This window comes from Stegodyphus dumicola, chromosome X2 (assembly GCF_044657685.1).
Source record: "Stegodyphus dumicola isolate Sdum_Otavi_A_Nest chromosome X2, ASM4465768v1".
In the NCBI taxonomy this organism is placed as follows: domain Eukaryota; kingdom Metazoa; phylum Arthropoda; class Arachnida; order Araneae; family Eresidae; genus Stegodyphus; species Stegodyphus dumicola.
Window position 1 is genome coordinate 38,790,873 of NC_140781.1, and position 22,773 is coordinate 38,813,645.

The following is a 22,773-nucleotide window of genomic DNA, read 5'->3' on the forward strand; positions in this document are numbered from 1 at the left end:
TCATTCTACTTTTCAATGCATGTGGATTATAATGGGAACAGAATTGTTAACATTTATCCAAGCCTGCTCCTCCTTTTTACTGATACTTACCTTCTCCAAGCATGTAACTGAATCCAAGATGTTGGGTATGGGCACCAAACATTTTTTAAAACCCAGAAAAGCTTCGTTATTGGACTCATCATCTATGAACATATTCATAGGCCAAAATTTTTACTAACAATGATATATTGTTCTTTATATCTTTTCAAACAAGAAACAAAGTAAATTTGTCATCATTCAATGGGAATTGTTTCTGAAAATCATAAGCACTATCGTAAAGTTCACATATGTACTCTTAAAAGAGACTGATCGTTTATATTCTAAATAATTCCTTGGTCCATTGATTGGTTAAGGATTTTGAGGTTGGACAGCAGAAACACAAATGTTCCATATTTAAGTCTTCAGATTGTTAGCTTATAGATTTTTTATCTCATAAGCCTAAATTTTAAGTTTAAATTTAGACCTTCAAAATAGGGTTTATACAAAAACCAAATTTCTTGAAAAACCAGTTTTCAAATGTTTGTCAAAAAAATAAGATAGGGGGAAATATTTTATTTAAATTATATAAAGTAACAAAAAAAAAAAAAAAAAACGAAATCAATATCAAAGTCAAAATATAAAAAAACTAAGGATTACATATACATATTACTTACACAAAATAACAAAATCTCAAACAAAAATTACAAATAATATTTATATTATTTTCACTAATTTTAATTTCTCACTACTACTACTTGTGTTCTACTTGTGTTCTTTCTTGAATTTGTTCTTCTAAAGCATATAATGATTTCAAACTTACTTCAGTGTTTAAATTTTTTAATTCATTTGACAGAAATTTAAATATACCTTCACTTCTTAGTAAATTGGCTTGTTAGAAAAAAATGTGTTTGCTGCCAGTTGAATAGTAGATCAAATAAGTTTGAAGTTAATTTTTACATAATAATATCAATTCTTTAAACCGGTTTTCGAATGTGACAACTTTACCTTAAAAATCGGGTTTGAAAACCTGTCAATCCCTACTTCAGAAGTGTTATTATTTTAAAATTACTGGTTAATTGGGTTCTGGTTATGAGAAATTTTATTGTATGGAAAACTGCACAAAATGCATGGATCAGGGAATCGCTGTTATGACTATTAAAGATAATTCATTGTATAATTGGACTGCTTACCAAAATTCTTTACATTCCGTGAACAATTCTCATCTTTCTAGCAGTTCATTATCTTTAACACTTGTCACTAAACATACTGCAAGTTTTAATATGATACTTAAGAGTTAAGTGAAAAGTCAAATCAAACTGTCTTGCTGATCATACTGAATTTTCAATTTTTAGCAATGAAAAATATAAACTCAGTAGCTTCCAGAAAGGTCCCCCCGCAAAAAAAACACAAGTTACACTTAAGCAAAACACAATTATTTTTAAATTTTGAGAAACCAAATTCACAGGCATCTATATGAAGTGGTGTAATGAAATATAAATTAGTTTTTATTATTTTTTTCAAAATTATACGTTTTTGCTATGCTAGTGTAATAGTTGGAAGATATGTGTATATGCATGCATATATGTATGTATGTGTTTCACATTCATATTCTGAATTATATGAAATTTTTGCAGACCTTTTACTGCACAATGTATTTCATGATTTTTGAAATGGGGTTATAGTCACCCTTGAGTAGCAGATCCATTAGCGCAACCTAGCATCATCACCACCAGAGAAAGCTCTTTCAGCCAACAGCTCTGTGATAGTGAGTGAAGGTATGCAACCTACTTTTATATCCTTCTTGAAGGGCCTCTGACATTTTCCAGGAGGTTAGCATGAATTTGCATACTGGTAATGGTCTCTAGTCAGACTTGCAATATTTTCAGTAGCAGCTGTGATCAATAAAACATCTGTAAACACATTGGACAGTAGTCTGCCATACAATCTGTCATTAAGGGGTCTTGATAAGTTAAGGGAGCTGGTTAACTGTGGTCAGTTTTCAGTTCTTTCAGAACTATATATGAAAACTATATTTTGTTGCCTATGGTGCAGCCATTACAGAGGCATTCATTTCTCATCTTCTGAGCAGAATGCATGAATGGAAATAACGCAGAGAAAACCATTATGTATTCCTATGCCCCATATCACCCCTGTTTCTTCAGTCCTTCAGAGTGTTATATTCCATCTCCTGAACGAGCTAATGTTCTCTTTATTGCTCCTTCAAAGCATCTTGTGAGCAAAATGTTTTGTTTAGTGTATTTGGAACCATGTAATACTTTGGCACCAATAATAATTTTATGAAAAAGGCTTTTTCATCATAAAATCTTCCATCAAGTGAAGCTTATTTTTCTGAATATCGTCATTTTATATTGTGCAGGTATTTTTTTTAATTGCTTTAAAATGTAATACATGTTGAGCTTATTTAATCTAATTTTTTTTTCACTTAGATGCTAGTCCGTACACCTTCTGTGCATATTGCTGAGATTGATTGTCAAATTTACTATTCTTTGTGTAACACTAATGAAGTAAACAGTTATCCAACTATAAGGTTATATCCAAGAGGGAAAATGGGACCCAATCGATTTTAGTGAGTAGATCTTTCTGGCTTAACAATAAAATGAATTCAAAATTTATTATTATTTAAACATAAATTTTTTGTAAACTCCAGTTTATTATTAAGTCATGATTTTTTGCTCTTTTAATACTATGGATTCAAATATAAATATCTTAATTTACAGTTCATTCAATGGATGGAGTAGAGATGCATCGTCACTCCAAGCTTGGATTTATAACTTCTTACCATCAAAAGTTCAATCCCTAACAAGTTCACTTTTCAAAGAAGTTTTGGCAGATACTGAACCGTGGGTTATTGATTTTTATGCACCATGGTGTTTACACTGTCAGACGTTTGCACCTGAATTTGAAAAAATTGCTGAGGTATTTATAATTATAATTTATATATATAATGCAGTGTTCTAAATTTCATTCTAAAAATTGAAATTTTTGTCAAATGTAGATATTATTGTTTATCTTTCACTGCATTTGTAATATCTGCCACAACATATATTGTGTTCAAAGGCCTGTGTTAAGAGTTTATTATTAAGTACTTATTTTTTTCTTAATGTTTTGCATTGGTTTCTCTTTGTATTAAAATTGTAGGATCACCCCCTTTCAGCTTATATACAGGTTTTGAACTTTGGGAATTTTTTAAGGAAAAATGAATTCTCAGCTTATATTCAGAAATATGTGGTAGTTGTGTATTTAAGCTGAGGGTTTGAATGGTTGTAGATTTCGTAACTTCTGGCAACCTCGCACTATAGTTATGTGTTGTTGCCAGCTGTGCCAGTTTCTATCAACTTCAGGCATTTTGTTAGCCAATGTTTAGATACATGCTGTTAATTGCTTGAGGCAGTTTAAGTAGGCCATTTTAGTGTAGTCTTCAACTACATTACTTGGATTTAACATCTTTCTTGTTTCAAATACCTGTCAGTAATGGAATTATATTCTGAAACACAAGTGGTCCCATCTAATTTAAAGAGCTCATTAAAATGGTTACTTTAATCTTCCTAAGACTTAATTCAGACTAAATTGATAATTCACTTGTTTCTCTAGTTGGGTCCGAAGGACTTTGACTCAAGTTTCTAGACATAGCAGAATCCTACAAAGAATGATAGAATGAAATGGGAAATACTGTAAAAAGACAAGGCCATTGTTGGGAAGTATAAGATCAAGTTAATAATAGGAAGGCAGTTTGATAAAATGGGATTAATAAAGAGCAAGAACTGAGTTGAGTGGTGTAGAGGTAGCCTGTAAAATTGAAAAATCAAAATGTTGAAAATTGTAAACAGAGTGATTAAATTCTGAAATTTAATTACAGAAATAAAAGAATTTCAAAATGTAAAATTTAATGTTTTAAATAAGGAAAATAGTGAAAAATTAAAAATGAATGGTGAAAGGAAATTAAAAATTGAAATTAAAGTCTTAATTTTAATGAAAAAATTAATTTGTAAATTAGAAAAAAAATTAAAAATTAAAAAGTGTTTTTTTTTTTTTCAAACTTTAAATTACTAAGTATTTTAAGTGTGCTTAAAAAAGTAAAGATGTTAATAAATTCTAAATGGGTTTAAAACGGAATTTAAATAAATATATCATTAATTTAAAACGAAAAGTGATGTGTAGGGAGTAGAAAAGATTGTGAAAAGAAGAGTAACAGTAAAAAAAAAAATTATTTTATTTTTTAACTTTTCACAATTTATTTTTCCTTTTTAAACTATGGTTTTCCCCATGTGTAACGTGTATACGAGCCAGTTTCCCTTAGAAAGTCCTCCACGAAGGCACCCCTTCCCTTAGGCAGATAGCCCTCTTGTGCTTTGCCATAATTAAATACACCAAACACACCTTTTTAAACTATTTCATTTCTGTAATTAAATTTCAAAATTTAATTACTGCATTTACAGTCTCCAACATTTTCAATTTTGCAGGCTATATCTATACTACTGAACTCAGTTTTTGCTTTTTATTATTTCCATTTTATCAAATTACCCTCTTACTACACAACTTGATTCTGCATTTAACAACAGCGTTCTCTAAATTCTCGTCAAAAATTCACCACGAGGTTTTGAATATTGGCTTTTTTTTCCCTATTCCATTCATATTATTTTTCAATTTAATTAATTGATTCAGTTTAATATTTACTCAATTCTTTGTCATAATTTTAGGTGGTCCACCAGCGGCCAAGCAGTAACGTCACTGAACACTGGTAGTTCGGTCCGAGGTTCGAATCCCACAAACGGGCTGGCTGCATGGGTGTTTTCATTGTTTTTCCCATGTGTAACGTGTATACGAGCCAGTTCCCCTTAAAATGTCCTCCACAAAGGCATCCCTCTCTTAAGGCAGATAGCCCTCGAGTGCTTTGCCGTAATCTAATAAACCAAACCAAACCAAACCAAACCATAATTTTAGGCAAATTAATTTTATATTATTTTCAATTTTAGGCAATAAACCTTCCATTCATTTGCATGCCCCCCCTCTATTTGGAAAGCCTTTTTCGGGAGGCATAAATTATCATTAAAACTTATTTATTTTACTTTTTAAATAAATTTCCCTCCAAAATAAATTAGTGTCATTTCCAGAAAATTTTAATTTTAAAATATATATACTTTTGATTTGCAATAGTTATATTTGATTTACAGTGTTTTTTAGCAGTTTTGCATTTTCTTTGGTTCACAATTTATTTCAAGTATTTGTTTCACCCATTGCTTTTAATTTACCCAATGGTTTTCCTGATCTCTAATTTTTAGAGTTCTTATTTTATAGTATTACTTGATTATATTTTGATGATTAATTAAAATGTAAAAAAAAAAGAAAAAAAAACTTTTAATTTTTATTTTTGTACTTCATTGCATTCTTTTTCTTTTTGAAATTTAATAACCTTAAATTATTATTTTAAATTCATTTTTTAATTTTCATATCACAATTTCTTTCAAATTATTTGAAGAATTTATAGTCATCCAAATATAATTCAGTAAGTGATTGTTAAAAATTCTTGGGCTGTTCTTATTAGTATTCTGTAATAAGAGTATTTTTTATTTAAGATTAAAGTATTCTGTATTTTTATTTAATTATTATTTCTTGATATGTGTGTGCGTGTGCATGCAGTTTAATTTCTTGTGTAAATATATGTTTATTGTAAGAAACTTTTTGAATTAAGGAATAAACAGCATGTATTCTTATTCAATGATACAGTCCTTTCTATTATTTTATATTTTATATGATAGGTAATTATTCTGCATATATTATAAAAGTTTTTTATTTTGAAATGTGGTGCATTAAATAATCTTTTTAACATTGTAGAATTTGAAAGGAGAGGTAAAAGTTGGAAAAATCAACTGTGAAGAGTTCCCAAATATTTGCAGGCAAGCAGCTGTGCGTGCTTACCCTACTGTCGTATTTTATCAAGGAGCACAAAGAGGAAAAACACAGGTATGTGAACATTGTTATTACTCAAGGTCTTTTTTAGTTTGTTCTCCTTTCTTAAATTATATAACAATATATATATTAATTTAACAAATATTCTCTCATTCGTATAAAGCTAATTTATACTCAAATTTTAAATTATGAAAATTTAGTTGTATACATATAAAAGATTAATTATTCCTGAAAACTAATTTGCAATATCATTTAAATTCAGAGAGCATATGTAAATTAAGTGCAAGTATCTAAAACCATAAAAAAATATTTAATAATCCAAAAAATTAATCCTAAAACTTTAAGGAATTTTTAAGACTAAATTAATTTGCATAAAGTGAATAATTGTTGAGCAGGCTGGAGACAGATCTTTTCAAGCGAAAGTTGCCTCCAAACCTAACTCTTCAGTTACTCAATTCATGTTTCGTCATCCATATAGGCATGGGTAAAGTATTATTCAAAACAAAAAGTAAAAACCAAATGTAGTGAATTGCTTAAATAAGAAATTTTAACTATTAAAGAATTTTAAGAAATTTAGTAAGCAAATCAACTAGGAAACAAAATTATTAATTAAAAGTACATTGCTAATGTAATTAAGAGTTTAAATCCAAAGTAATTTAGAAACCCTTGACTATTGAAACCTCCCCGGCACGAATTATGCTTGTAAACCAAAATAAACTAAATGCAATATATAAAATACATAAATAATACTAAAAATGCAAGTAAATGGTAAGTTTTAATTTAACTTACCTTCTAACTACATATTTTGTACATCAGAGAGTGAAGTAGGATTTGCTAAACAAGTGAGTTTAAGTAGTGTGTTTCTGCTAACTGGGTAAATAGAGGTTGCTAATACTATGTAAAGTTGAGTGTGAAGATGCTACTTGTGTGATCTATTGTACAAATACCTATGCTGCAAACTCTAAAGTAAAATGTAAAATGCTTATTCTGTGTGAAAAATGTTGCGAAATGTTAAGGATTGCAAAAACATTAAAAAATGCTAACTGCTAAGGATTGTAAAAATGTGCAAACTGATAAGGATTCTAAAAATATAAGTTCAAAAAAATTTTTTTGAAATAAAGCTCGAAACAAATTTTTTGAAGTAAGGTTAAAAAATTTTAATGAGTTAAAATTTCAAATAAGCATTTTAATTCAATTGAATTAAATTAATTTAAAGTTTGAAAAAATTTTATGTTTGAAAAAAAATTTAAATATGCAGTTTGAAAGAAATGGATAATGATTTTATTGTAAGAAACTTTTTGAATTAAACTGAATTTATTAAATTGAAGTTCTACAATAGTTAAATCAAAACTTTAACTAAATACTGACCAAACGTAAGGAAAATTAGAAAAAGATAAAAATCTTCACTCAATTCAGACTATGATTGAGACTTTTGAAAAGAGTTGGCCCTTCATTAGTAAAAGGAAAGAATCTAGTATAGATTTAAAATATACATATTTACAAATAATTACTATTTACAAGAATTAATCCTTTAACTCTTTAAAATCCTCCATTACCCTCCAGTTAAGATTTAAGGTAATGTTATCATACCATAAAGAGTCAAAAATTTAACTAAAAGAGTAAATGCTTGCCCTTTTAATGTAGAAATTAATAAATTGCAGTGGGACCTGGTTATTTAATTGAACATTAATTAACATATTTTATTTCTTCCTTTAAATCTTCTATTTCAGTACAGATATTTTTATTCTAATTATTTGGCTCTAAAAGTGTAACCTATTACCTTTTTTAGAAATATTAGAGTTCTAATTAATTAGTTTGATAGTTTCAAACTAGAAATCCCTCTTTTTATCATAATTTAATTTTGCTGTGTTTAATAATGAGCAGGTGTAGGTATTCAATACAGGGTTCATACGGTCCTTGAAAGTCCTTAAGTTTTTTAGAATCGATTTTTGGTCCTTAAAAGTCCTTAATTTCGACCAAAATCGGCAGAAGGTTCTTAATTTTCATCATCTGAAATTTATGTCTGTTTTTAGAACTACCATTTTGAGTGTGAATTAGCATTTTGGAGGAATATTTTTGGCGATTCACTGATGTATATGGTTATCTTTTGAATGGGTTCATGGGTTATAATTTGTTTCTATTTCTAATATAAATGATGGGATACTTGAGTTTCTAAGCTAGAAGTGAAACGTAAGCATTTTGAAAGTCATTTTTTCTAATAAAAAGCTCTTAAACAACTTTTCACTTTGGGGGATGTGAATTCTTTTATTAAACAGTTCTAAATTTGGTGACTTATCAACATTTTGGCAATTTTAAGATCAGTTTCTATAGAAAATTTTTATTTCTGGGATATGAGAATTTTTCGGCGATTTTTTTTTTTAGAACATTGTAACATTGATAAATTTTATTTAAATAATGGTAATATTTTGGAAATAACATTAAAATAAAGCATTTTTATTTTTCGCTCTCATATTATAAAGTTCTATTTTGGCCACTTGTTATATAATATTTTGAATGTGAAAAATAAGTAAGTTATAATGCTGTAAAGCACCATTTATGAAACATTTCTTAGCAAAAGCAAAATAGCTTTGTGATTAATTAAAAATGAATTTTTCGTGGTATGAGTTTTTCCCATGTAATTATTTCAGAATATGTATCAGTTTTCTCCAGAGCTTAAATTACCCCCGAGCCCACAGGAGCCCTGCTCTCGTACTTCTTAGTTTTGTGGATAATTCATAATTCTACCTGGAGTCCTAAATAAGAAAGCTGTGACACTTTTTTTATGTACCTGAGCTAAATTTCAGTATAAATTAAATCTCGAAAATTTTATTTTTAGTTATAAAATTATATTAAAAATTGCTTATTAAATTTTAATTTGTCTCTTCATATTTTGTTAAATTTTAACTTACACTATTTAATTATTTTTAGCATTAATTAGTAAATTGTTTTGACACTTATTTTTTAATTATTAATGATTTTATTAGTAATTTATTTATTTATTTATTTTCTCTCTTTCCTGACAGTGTTCTGCAGGGCTCCAGCACATCTAGTTTTAGAATTTAAGCCCTGGTTATCTTTATAAAATTAATTTACACTTTTTCCTGCTTCCCCCCCCAAAAAAAATATTTTTGCCCAAAAAAAAATATATTATGCTGTTACGGAATTGGTAGGGGTAATTTTTCTTTAGGCTCTTAGACATCACAGCTTGGAAAGTTTAGAAAGATATGAAGTCAAGATGTATAGACCCATGATTCTAGCAGATGCCAGAAAAATGTGACAAAATGAAAAATGTGTCCAGGGTATTAACACATAATTTCTTACTTTTTGGAGAACATCTGGAAGAACAATGAAAACGTTTTAGTTGAATGTTTTACTTCTGATACTAGAATCTTTTTCTTAACATTTTTATCTTCCCTTTATTTTCTATACTTTTCACTAGACACAAGCATGGAAAATATCAAAAATGCTTCTAATCTTATCGTATGGACAGGCATTATAGAAAGAAATTTTTTTACTAATAAAGAAATTAATAACTGACAACTTAAAAGTTTCATCTAATGTGTCTTAATGCATCCTAAACATGGCTGGCACTATGCCTTTTCCCACCTGATACAGTCTCTGTGGATCTTAAATTTTGCTGCCTAATGCCTTTCTAAATTATGCTTCCAATGCCTGTTCTAAATTCTAAAAGTTTTGCCATTTCTGGAATTTTTTTGCTCGGTGTGTCACTAAATTCTAAAAATTATGCAATATCAGCTCTGTAACCGGAAACTTATCGTATATATTTATTATTTCTTCTGAATGTTCATATTACTAAAGAAATAAAATTATCAGCTTTTTCTATACATTCTAAATGCATTTAGTTTATTTAGAATAACACAAATCTTTATTTAAATCCAGAAATTCTAAAATGAAAAGTAAACGTGGAAGAAAGAAACTGAATTCATAAAAAAAATTATTATTCAAAGATATGTACAGTTATTATTATGTAAATTGCCCAGTTGTTTACAATTTCAGCCTTTACTATTATTTACCACTTCTATTTCCTCATCAAAATGCAAATCACTTAGAATGTTTTTAAACTGAGGTTTTTGAAATGTAAGACAAGAGTGTTTCTGACCTCCACTTGATCCCTGCATTAGTTCCTGCCAGCTCTGATAATTTGTAATTATTTGTCTTTGCATTACCGCTGTGGACATTTGAGTTTGTTATGATGATAGAGTTACTGAGCCAGCTTAAAATGAAATTAAGTTGTTTAGTCTTTGACCACTAGTCAATATTTTTAGTTTGAATTTAACTCTTCTTGTTCAATTACATCCCCACGAGCAGTAATTGATTTTGTTAGCATAAGAATATGCCTCTATGTTCTAAGTACTTTAAAAAAAAAAAAAAGCTTATTTAAACCTTTGTCTGTTTTTGTAGTTACTTTCAGACATAGCGATAATTTGCTTCGTATCTGCCAGGGTTTTTTTTTGACTATTTAACTTTTACCAGATCAAATAAACCCTCATAGGTATATTGTGGAGAGGTTGACAGGTTAAGAGATAAAACACACTGAAACTAGTGACGATATTCTTTTGCGTATTGAGACAAATTTCTAATTGTTAGAAAAGATTCTTAAAGAGAAGGAAATTTATATAAATTAGCCAAAATATCTGGGAAGGCTTCAGATTAAAAAGACACATAAATATTTAGCTTTTAATGTGTTATTATCCTAATATCATTTTAGAATTAATGTCATAAATTACAAGTATTTTAAACTGTGAAATTTCATTAGATTGTGATTTTTAATAGGTCCTTTTTTAACAAATATTGTTAAAAAAGGACCTATTAAAAATTTTTAACAAATATTGTTAAAAAATAAAATTTAATAGTGGCCGTGTAAATCTATAATAACTAAGGTTAATCTAATACTTAATTCCATTACTTATAACTAACTGCTTACCCTTAAAAATGATCTCTGCATATTAAAGCGAGTTATTGCTTTTCATTAACCCTTACCTTGGCCAAAGAGAAAACACAAAAATGTAAAAATTCATGTAAAAACTTATTCTTTGCATCTAGTGAGACTTAAAACATTGAAAAACAACTTATCACCTCTGGTTATTAGAACCTTTAAAGTATATTATCTGAGTCACAACCCCTGGAACTCTACACGAAGCTAAAACACTAACTGCATCAGATAGAGCCCAGCTAAATTTCAGAACTTGTCAACTATGCCTACATCAGGCCTTTTAGGTTTGTTCTGATTGGCAGGTCTCTCTCTAGGCAGTGGTGACAACAGCCAGTCTTTTGTTATGAAGCATGTTGATTATGATCTTATTTCTCATTTTAACCTGTGCCACTTGACATAAAATAGGCTTACTATTTACTAAACCTCTTGACTGAGTGAGTATGTGACAAAATGAGATATAAATAATAATAAATAAACATAAAGGTAAGTTTGTAAAACGTAAATAAAATGTCACTTATCTTCCTTCAAATATGTCCAGTTATTATAAGTGTAAAATATTTAATGCTACTTGATAAACTTCATAAAATTTATTTTATTCTCAGACTTATTAATAATAATGTTAATTAACTTATGTTTAATAATAATGCATCCTACTTACAGATCTATATTTTATTTTTAGGATGGCATTACAAAAGTGAAGTTCAGGCATAGATAATGTTTTTAATTGAATTTATTCAGTTCCAGTCATAGGTCCTTAATTTTTTTCATTAAAGGTTCTTAAAAGTACTTCATTTCCGTGTGCAGAAATGTCTACGAACCCTGTCAATATGATCTTGATTCGTATTAGTTCTGTTAAGTGTTAATCTATTTGAGTAAATTTTAAATTGTTCAATAGCAGAATCATGATTGAAAGTTATAATATCATCAGTGTATCTAAATGTATTTGCAGATAACTTTAATTCGTTTTTATCCAACCCTAGTTGGAATTTATATTCATTAGCAAAAAGAAATTGGTTACATATTTGTGTAGAACTGTTTGCTCCCATTGGAATTCCTTTCACTTGCTGTGTACTTTTAATTAATAATTTTGTTTCCTAGTCGATTTGCTTACTAAATTTCTCAAAATTCTTTAATAAATTTCTAATTTAAACAATTCACTGCATTTGATTTTTACTTTTGGTTTTGAATAATACTTTACTCATGCCTATATGGATGATAAAACACGAATTGAGTAATTAAAGAGTTAGGTTTGGAGGCAACTTTTCCTTGAAAAGATCTGTCTCCTGACTACTCAACAATTATTAACTTTATGCAAATTAATTTAGTCTTAAAAATTCTTTAAATATTTGGAGTTAATTTTTTGGATTATTAAATATTTTTTCATGGTTTTAAATATTTGCGCTTAATTTATATATGCTGTTTCAATTTAAATGATATTACAAATTAGTTAGCAGCAATAATTAATCTTTTATTTGTATACAATTAAATTTTCATAATTTAATATTTAAATATGAATTAGCTTTAGATGAATGAGAGAATATTTGTTAAATTCAAATATCATTCCTTGCAGCAGTGGTGCAATTATTTAGATTAAATTTAACTTTTCTTCTGAAACTATATATATTATTACAAACTTTTGAAAGCTTTTTATATAACTTTTGAAAACAAAATATAAACATGCCTAGTATTTTCGCACATTAAGCTGCAGAAAAATTATCATTAAAGACATAAAGTAAGGAATTTAGAACTAATATTTCACACAGACCAAAAATTGAAATTCATAATTAATAAATTTCAAATAATCTTATAAATGCAACAAAGAATTTTAAAAATGTTAAAACTAAAACTTTTTAAACAAGCAAAGCCCCATTAATTTAAAAAATTAATGAAATTTTAAAAAAAATTAACAAAAATAGAAGAGGAATTCAATCAACCTCAATGCTACTTCTTCAGGGTGGGAGAGGAACATTGAAATCAATTTAAATCTCTCTTCTGCAAAAATCCTTCCTTTTCTGTATCCAGAATTAGCCAATGAACCATTTCAATGTATTTTAATTATAATAGTTCAGCCGAAAATTCTGGCCCTTCCTCAAAGCAAGGAAAAAATAAAGTAAATTCTAATTAGAATAACCTTAAATAAAGAGAATTCTATTTTATAAAAAAAAAAAAAAAAAAAATTGAAAACGAAAGTGAAAAAACAAAATACTTTAGTGAAAAATTTTTAAATCAAAATGTTTACCTTTAAACAGATAATCCAACGAGTTAAAATGTGAGTGAATTTATAAAACATAGTTGAGAAAAACCTAATTAGAACACACAGGAGGTAATTAAGAACTTCGAGCACTCTCATTAGACACCAGTCTAAACTAAGAGATGTGAAGCAGTAGGGACATACAGGCTTGCCATTTTGGCTTCATTGGCGAAACTAAAAAACATAAATATGCACACATATAATATTTCTTCTTAGAATGTGTTAAATTTTTAATTTCAGTGAAAAGTATTCATAATTTTAGGAAAATATTTGGAAATAAGTAAACATTTTTAGCTCTGTATAACTATTTATTATTTTATATTTAGAAATGTGCTTTGTTGCTTGTTTCAGAATCCAATTGCAGAAGAAATACATACTCTAACTTTTAATGGAGTTATATCATTTATAGAAGAGAAACTGACCATAAATATTCAGGTATGTTTTATTTACAAAGTTAAAATATCAAAATGGGACTTTTTTTCTCTCTGCTGGTATTTAAATTTGTAATGAAACTGCTTGTACAAGGTTATTTTTATATGGAAAGCAGATTTAATGTGCCAGTCAGTAGTTTTCATGGAGTTTCTTTTTTCTCTTTCGCCGTCCCCTTCCATAGAGTATAGTTTTATTATTACCATGATGCAGCAGGCAAATCAAACTCGGGCATTGTCTATGGGTGGCAGTCTCAAGAGTGCAGCAAAAATTGATAATTAAATTACGTGCTATATATGTGAATCTCTTTGTTTTGCAGTAACGTGAATTTCATAGAAACATTATACTGATTAAATATCAGGTGGCAGAAATATATATATTCATATTTCTAGTTAAATTTTTTTCTTTTTTCTGCGGTTTTTTTTCAGTAATTGGAACAATTAGCAGTTTAATAGTTACTTTTCAGATGTATGTCATAAAAAGTTTATGAATCAAATAGAGCAGGGACCCTCAACTAGGGAAAATTTCATAGTTTCAGAAGAGTTTTCTCTTTTATTTACTTATTGTGTATTTATGACTATAAAAATCTACTTTTATTCAAGATTTGGTGTTTGTTTTAGGGTCACACCAGAGCAGATTATATCTTGATGATTAACCTTTAAAAGACTGGGGAGCTTCGAAAAGTTTCATTTAAAAGGTTGAGTAATCCAAATGCATTCCACCCCTTTATAGCTGCCATTGTAAAGGGAAACTACTGCTATTTTGAAACCTTTCTTTTGGGTCGCCTTTGGAGGTCGCTTTTGTTAATTTTCATAATACAAAGAAAATTCCTTTCTTTTCTGTGTCTCTTTTTCCTTCAACTAGGAAATCATATGATGGTGAAATCCCATAGCTAAGTAATTGTCGAATAGTAAAATATTAACTTTTGACTCTGCATTATAATGAAAATTGGCCTTAGCAGCAAATACATCCCTGGTACACCTAAAATCAGTACATTGTCTAATCGGTTTTTATTTGTTTTCAAATTGAATTTATTTTAGAATTTCATGTACTGAAGGAAAATGATGTTTAACTATATTTGCCTCTCGTATAAAACACCAGTTAGCATTCATTTTGTTATAAAGTTTTTTGTAACAGCTTATATTTATATATTAAACTAACCCCCTTGTATATTTGTGATATTAGTTTCGTTTACCTTTTTCATTGGTATTCTTATTCATTTTTTTTAATTTATTGATTTTTCCCCATTGTATCATTAATTTTTTTATCTTTCAACTATATCATTGTTCATTGTTCTTTCTTGTGTTTTTGCCATAAAAGCTTTTTATTTCTTCTTTAGCGTTTTTTTTTTTTTTTTTTTTATATTCTCTTTTACTATAAAGAAAATATTTTATTGATTATATTTTTATTGCATTGCATTTTGCATGTTTCAAACAACGTTAAGTACAAAAATTAGAATAAAAAGCGGGAGAAATACATTTTCGATAACAATGAAAAATTGGCAAAATTAATACTTATATCATAAAATTTCATATGAATTTATTAACTTTATTTATTAATTTATATAGACCCACTAGAGATTGAGCAGTAAAATCGATGAACACTGATAGCTAGGTTTGGTTCACATTCTGGTGCTGTATGTGCCATCATGTGTGGCATGAGTACCAACCAATCTCCCTTAAAAAGACCTCCATGAATTGGGCAGATGGCCCTTTGTGCCTTGGTCATATAAGGACTGGAATTGTCATAAACAGATAATTATCCTGTCAAAATACAGATGATGTTATGTAAATCACTTCTGCAAGAATTTAACTTGCATTTTCATTAAGCACAATAATGTGAGAAATACTGAAATTACAGATGTAATTAAAATAGCATTTCCCATTATTACTTCACCACAGTGACAACAGTTTCATTCTTAATTTTTTTTTTTTAAAAAAAGGCTTATGCAGGAAAGTAATCCAATCTTTTGGTAAAATATGAAATAAGATAAATTAGATAATGTAGATAAAATTAGATAGTATAGATGAATTGGATTGTATGATTATGCTAGTGCTGTTTGCCTATATGAAAAAATTACATCGTTAAGAGCTTCATTTATTATGTCCTCCGCCATTAGGCACTACTCAAAAAGGGAGGGAGGCTTCATGGAAGACTTTTTTAAGGGGAACTGGCTCATATGTACGTTACACATGAGGAAGGCCTCAAAAACGACCGTGCAGTCAGCCCATTGGCCGGGACTCGAATCCCAGACTGAACTACCAGTATTCAGTGGTTTTTTTTTTTTTTTTATCACTCAACCTTTGGTGAGCATTTGATAAGGACTTTCCACCTGAAACTGGCCCATATGTTCATTGTACTTGTGGGAGAAAAAACAAAAGTTTTATTTAGCTGCAGCAGAGAATAGAACCTTCGAGAACCACCAGGGTATACCGAATTCACTGATATGCCATTAGATGATACTCAATTGACCAAAGGTATGACCTGACTGTTATCAATATGGGTACAATTTCTTATAAGAAAAAAGTTGAAGCAAAAGGATACATATGTATCTATATTTTAATTATTAATATTCATTTTGATTACCTCCTAGGAAACGAAAAGTAAATGCTAATTTAATGAGAGATATTTTTAAAAGTTAAATCTTAGTAAATGCTGTGAAACTGTAGAAAGTAAAATTTGGAAAATGTATTAAATTTTTTTAATATATTTTCCACTTTTTGCTTTCTCTCATGGGTTTTTTAAAGCATGTTTTTCAGTTTATCAAAATTTTCTGTACTATTTGTCGTTTTTAATGTATAAAACACATTAAAAATAAACTTGAGATAAATTATGTATTTTTTTAGTTTTGGATAAGAAGTTACACTACAGGAATGATTGTCTAGCAATGATGAAAGGGATGCGTGGGGCAGAAAAGGTTGAGAACCAGTGAAATAGAGGCTGTTATTTTTTTAAATAATTGAATTTTGTTTATTTGATTGTTTTAAAGAAAATCATTTAAATAACATTAAAAATGATGTAAAGCGTGGGAGTTCACTTCTTTGGATCACATGTGCAAGACAGGTCAAAGGTAACGAAAATTTAAATAAGGAATAGCAAGCATATTAAAAAGAAACCAAATATTGCTGTTCATAGAATGCTAGAATATGATCACCATGAAGTAGTAACATTCTTTGGCTTAAGCAAATGAACCTATAATCATTCTGAACTAGTGTCAATTACTGTCTGATTAATTTCTAAAATCTTTGAAGCAATAGATGAACATTTTGTATGAATTTTTATACAATGATTTAACTTAAAGATACGGCAATGGTATGGCTTTGATATTGTTACGGATTTTGTATTTATTTAGTTATTTTCAGTAGAATTTGTAAATGAAATTGTTTTATATACCCGTGCAATGCAATACGAGTTTTATTTGAAGAGAAAGCTACACCGTAAAAGTTAAAATACAGGAGCATGTGCATGTAATAAATAGATATCTTATAATTGCTTTTGCTATGCAGAAAAATCGAGAAAATATGACAATGTGCTTGTGCATAATTAAAAAGCCTATAAAAGCTGGAGGAAAACATCTCAATTCAGTTGTTGTTTGGATAACTGTAGTTGTTTACTTACCACTGTCATCGATTGTAGCGAATTCGCAGTGAGATCGGACTAGCTTTCTCTGCTTTGAATTGTGTTCTGGAAAACATTTTAGTAGTTTAAAATATAACTACTATAAGATATTGCGATATTGTACAAATGTCTCTGAAGAAATTTCATCATTTTGTTTTATTTGTTGTGATAAGAAAAAGTTTTATTCACTTTTCATCGGACTTGTACATTCAATTTACATACACGTACGCACGCAACAGCATGCAGGAAGGAATGGAATACGAAGAAATTTACTGACTTTAAAATCTACTTTACTTTATGCCCCATGTTTATCAAACAATTTGATTTTTGTTTATAAATAATGTGCTTAAAATACAGATTTCGTTTAGGAGCTGTGTAGCTGTACCAGTTTCTTTCTCTGTTTTTGAGATTCTGATGGAATATTTTGAAAAGGAAAAATTTTTTAAGCTTTCAGTGCACCTTAATGGATACAGCAAAGCACATAAGGGTTTAGGACAATAATGCCTTTGTGGAGAATTTTCAAGATATAACTGAGGGGTATTTGCATTGTGCATGGGAATACTCCTTGCAGCTACTTCATTCGTCAACACCTAAAACCGAGATCAGTTACCAGTGATGAATTAGCAATGATCTTATTCACTAGGTAATTAGTGCATATTAAAGATTATATTTTTAAATATATAGAAGAGTAATCAATGAAAATATGTGACGCTGATGTTAAAAATAATGAAAATTTGATAGGAGTGCACATCTTTCAAATAGCTGAAACTGATTTGTTAGTTTAAAATGTTTATAAAGGCATTTCTTGCATTATTTTTTGGTACAGTATAGTGATCATTGTAAATCATGTCTTGTGAATCTGATAAGTAGTGAAGTGTTTAAGGTGTTAATTATTGAGAGAAAAGAAGAATTTTAAAAATGGATATCCAAATGTGCTGGTGAAATGTTTATATTCGATTCTAAAACTTTTAGTTTTTTTTTATACATTCCTGAATAAATAATTAAACACTGTAAAAATAACCTAACCATCTTTAGGAAGTAAATATGACATTTACTGGATTTTGAGAAACCTACTGTACAGGATAACTCTCAAAACATTTCTATGTTTTGGAACATAAATCTCTGGCACTTCAGCCTCAGGAATTCCTTGCACCAGTCATCCTCAATAGAAACCAATACAGCATATTTAATGAAAATGGTGGAAATGTATTTCATTCATAGTTAGTCTTCCATGTGTGGATTGTTCTTTACATTTAATTCAGTTTGGTTTTGAAAAGTCCATCAAGTTTGTCTTTCATAGCTGTAAATTTCTCTTCATTCTCAATACTTCTAAACTCTAAATCATATTGGGCAAGTACATGAAACCATGAACTTCAAAAATTCTTCACTTTATTATTTATCATTTTCTGGGTATATGTTATATCTTCTGCTTTCATTTAATCTAGGGCAGATATAAAGCATTTGATGTTCTTGATAGTTTACTAACCCTCTAAAACAAATCACATCTGATCCAAGTTCCCCACCTGGTTATGACATAAATTCTAGGACTTTTTGGTATAAAACATTACTGCTGGAGGTCTTTATAAGGATCTCCTTCATAGTAGCAATTGTCATTTACCCTTCTCAATTCCTTCCTGATATTGTCACAATCCATGTACTATACATGTCATATGGATTATTCTCGATCGCAGGGGGATTTCATAGTTTCTAGGAGGAATGCGGTCAGCCTTTCATTTAGCTGTAAAGTATTCAGTTTTAGTTTATGAATATAAAAAACTACTTTTATAGATACATAATACTGGAAAAACATGTACAAATATATGTGACATAAATGTGATATATGCATTTACTCACATACAGCCTACATATATTCTCACTAAGCATGCATTTTCTAATTTATTAATCATTCTCTAATGCAAAGGTTCTCAACCAAGGAGGAATTCTTGCCTGTGGGGAATTTCGTAGTTTCAGGGGGAAAATGCAGTCAATATTTTATTTAGCTGTTAAGTATTTAGTTTATGAATATAAAAAATACTTTTGTTTTGTTATTTATCAGTATATTCTGTTTTTTATTGAATTTGTAAAACATTTTTAGAAAAATCGAAATCTAGATAAATGTCTATTTGGGTTTTTCCCCTCGGAGTTTTGGAGAGGACGAGGCAAATGATCTTCCAAGCAATGGTGAAAGGGGTGCATGGGCCAAGGTTGAAAACCAATGCTGTAGAAAATAAATCGAGTATTGAGGGAGCCTGTTAACATTCTTTAGAATGAGAAAATGCTGTTTTTATACCATTTTATTTTGTTTTATTTTATTTATTTTTTAACCCGATGAAAAAAGTGTATTTTTGCCTGTTTAATCAAAATGGGTATGCCTTCTTTTCAATATGAAATCTTCAAATGTGTTGTTTTTAGTGAACATAATCAAAAACCTTTGTAATTAGAAATTATTGAGAACATTTATTAGGTATTTAAATATATTCTGTGTACTCTTATTTGGTAATTCTTCTTTGATCAAGTTCATGAGTTTTTTTAAGCATGTTTTTCAGTTTTATATCACTGATTCTTTTTAATGCTGAATAAATCTGCTCTCTTTCTCTAACCATTTCATTCTAAACTGTGACTATGCATGATAATTGTTGTATCCCTTATATTAATTCCTCATTTTAACATTTCAAATTAAAAGTATGATAGGGTTTTCTTAATTATCTTATTATATATATATATATATATCTATTATTGACAAATGTAAATATTTTTTCTTCTGTATAGTACTTCGTATCTGACTATAAAACAATTTTGTATGTTTTAGAGAGTAAGGCATGATGAATTATGAGGTTTAGCCCAGCCTGGTCACTTCTAATTATAAGAAATGAGAAATAAACAAGATCATTCCATTCTGATCCTTGTCATACTAATTGTCATTGTAATATTTGATTTTGAAACATCTTTTGATAAATTGTGTAATAACAATTGTTAGATTTTTGTATTTATAATAAATATAACAATATTTTACCAATTTGTTGTTTTTGTTCTATGATTTTTTTTTTTTCCAGCGTTTTATATAAAATTTCTCTGCAGTCATACTTAATGCAGATTCGAAATTGTTGTGGACTACAGGTTCTTTGAATTCTCTTTAAACAACCCCTTCAGATAAGCAGGAAGAAATTAAAAATTTATTGTAAAAATAATGCCACACTGCGCAATAAATAAATAGCTAGAAATAGTTTGATGAGAATGTGGATGGTAATGTGCGCACAAGAAATGTTGTAAACTTTCAAAATTACTTGCAGAATAAATGCTAAATCACAATCAGCTGACTGCTAAATCTCACAACTGATTAACTAGCTCCTTAGCTTCAGACCCATACTTATATACTTTACTATGGGCCTTTGGAAGAATCGATCATAGAGCTTCAAAAATGTGTTTTCTTGAATCTTCCAGAAAGTTGGCAGTTGGTGACAAAACTTGGCAATTTTCCTCAAGGGCTGTTGCTCATATCTCGCATTCCACTAGAGCTATTTCTACAATTCAAATGTACTCAGAATTTAAAAAATCTGCATTTCTATATAAAAAGTAACACTTGAATAAAAAAATAAAGCAGCCCCACAGGCAGTTAAATACAAAATAAAACCTTAAATTCTCATTCTAAAAGCAACAAATAAGTAAGTAAATCAATATGCAATACTGCAATCATTCATGAAAACAAAATACAATCAAAAAGGATTTAGATATTTATGATAACATGCACTTGAATAATAAACAGCAGTAGTATTAAAGAAACATTATGCTTGTATCAACGTTTATGATCTAGTATCAAAACATTTTTAATGAAATGTTGAAATGCTGCTCATTTTTAGAGATAGTTTAGGAGGGTTGTTTTAATTTGGTTTAGGAAGAATGATTTTTTTCCATGGCCTATAACCTTGGAGCACTAAGCATCACTGTTGGCCTGAACACTTTTTGTTGTTAAGTCTAACATGTGACAAGAAAGCTCTATAACATCTGCTTTTATTGAAATATTCAGATTCTGGCATTCACTATTTAAATTTGTTCTTTATTTATGTAAACTGAAAATTATGATTCATGCAATTGAAATAGAAATTTAAAAAAAAAAAAAACACATTATTACTACTAATGATCATACATAAATACTTTCTATATATTAACCTTTTACACGCCAATGTTCCATAAATGGAACATCGAATTAAAAATTTTATAAACACAGTTTTATTAATATTGTTTTGTATAAATTATTACATGGAGAGTAAATATGGATTGATGTTTTAGTAGCAATATAATTCTTCTAAGAGAAAAATTATCTTGGGGAAAAAAATTTATTATTTCACCTTTTTTCCTTCTTTTCTAAGAGCAAAATTCAGAAATTCATATAAAATTAAAAATTCAACAAATGTTTTTAAAACTCAATGAGGATATTTAAAAAGGATCATTTTATGCATAGACAGTAAGTTATCATAGAAAGATGATTATTATTTTTTACTATGAGGTAAGAAATGTGGATGTTCCAGAAAGGGAACATTGGCATGTAAAGGTATATTTTTTAACATGATGAAATTACTTTGATTGCCATGAAGGATTGGAGAAAGATTTTCCAAATGGGAAAAAAATAGGAGACTTATTACCTTTCATGACTGAAAATAACTGCTCGCACTGATAAGTGCTACCAAACATGGAAATAATTTCATATGTGAATTTTCGAGTATTTTCAAACCTGGCTGGTAAATATTTGTAAAATTCAGGCACGCCCACTTCAATGAATTTTGCTTTCAAATTTGAGTTGCATTGAATCTCGATCACCTCCATTTGCATATGGCTGGGTACTGAGTCAATACTTATTGAGAAAATCGAAGAAAACAAAAAAAGTTTGTCTTTGAGGGAGCTAAAATCATTAAACCTCATTTCAAATTCAGTTGTTAAATTTGCAATTTTTTCTGCGTGTTATTGATACGAACAAGTATCATCTAAACTTGATTTGTTCATGCTGCACGTCGGGAAGTGCGTCAAATCTTCATTTTTAAGTTGTTTTTCCCAAAGAACTAGTTGACATTTGAATGCTTTAATTATGTCAAACATGTTCGTAAAGATATGATATATCAAGGAAAACCTTGTAACGATAAATTTAAATCAGTTAAGTGTTTGGTTATATCAACCAAGAAAGATAAATCTTGTATCCATATTGGATCGTAAAACAAACTTACGTCTTGATTTTTCGTTTTTAAAAACTGACATATTTCTTCTTTAAAATCCCAGAATTGTTTGAGAATCTTGGATTGTATTTCTGCAGAAGTCTAAAAACACAAGTAAATATATCTTCTCCTGTGGTAGTACCAGGCATCGGTATTACTTCCAGTAATTCCTCAAAAATGTTAAAATTCTTGTCACAAGAATGAAGAAACACTGCTAATTGAGCTTTGCAACTAATGTCCGTGCTCTCGTCACAGGCAATGGAGAAACTTTCGAAACTAGATGATTTTGCTTTGATCTGATCACTTAAATTCGCGGCTAAATCAGTAACTCTTTCCGCAACTGTATTTCGAGACAATGAAAATGATTGAAA

The 22,773-nt window shown here is 28.8% G+C and overlaps 1 protein-coding gene across 2 annotated transcripts in view; it reads left to right on the forward strand.

The window, feature by feature from the left end:
- LOC118186654 (endoplasmic reticulum disulfide reductase DNAJC10-like) overlaps positions 1-20,214 on the forward strand; it is a 111,073-nt gene extending 90,859 nt beyond the window's left edge. Inside the window, exons 14-18 of one of the 2 annotated variants that reach the window (XM_085810092.1) lie at positions 2,466-2,605; positions 2,757-2,955; positions 5,872-6,000; positions 13,503-13,586; positions 19,294-20,001. In XM_085810092.1, the coding sequence (XP_085666218.1) occupies positions 2,466-2,605; positions 2,757-2,955; positions 5,872-6,000; positions 13,503-13,586; positions 19,294-19,365 (624 nt within the window). In that variant the 3' untranslated portion in view covers positions 19,366-20,001. The other variant, XM_035356771.2, reaches the window with a different exon arrangement.
- Positions 20,215-22,773: the final 2,559 nt, after the last annotated feature.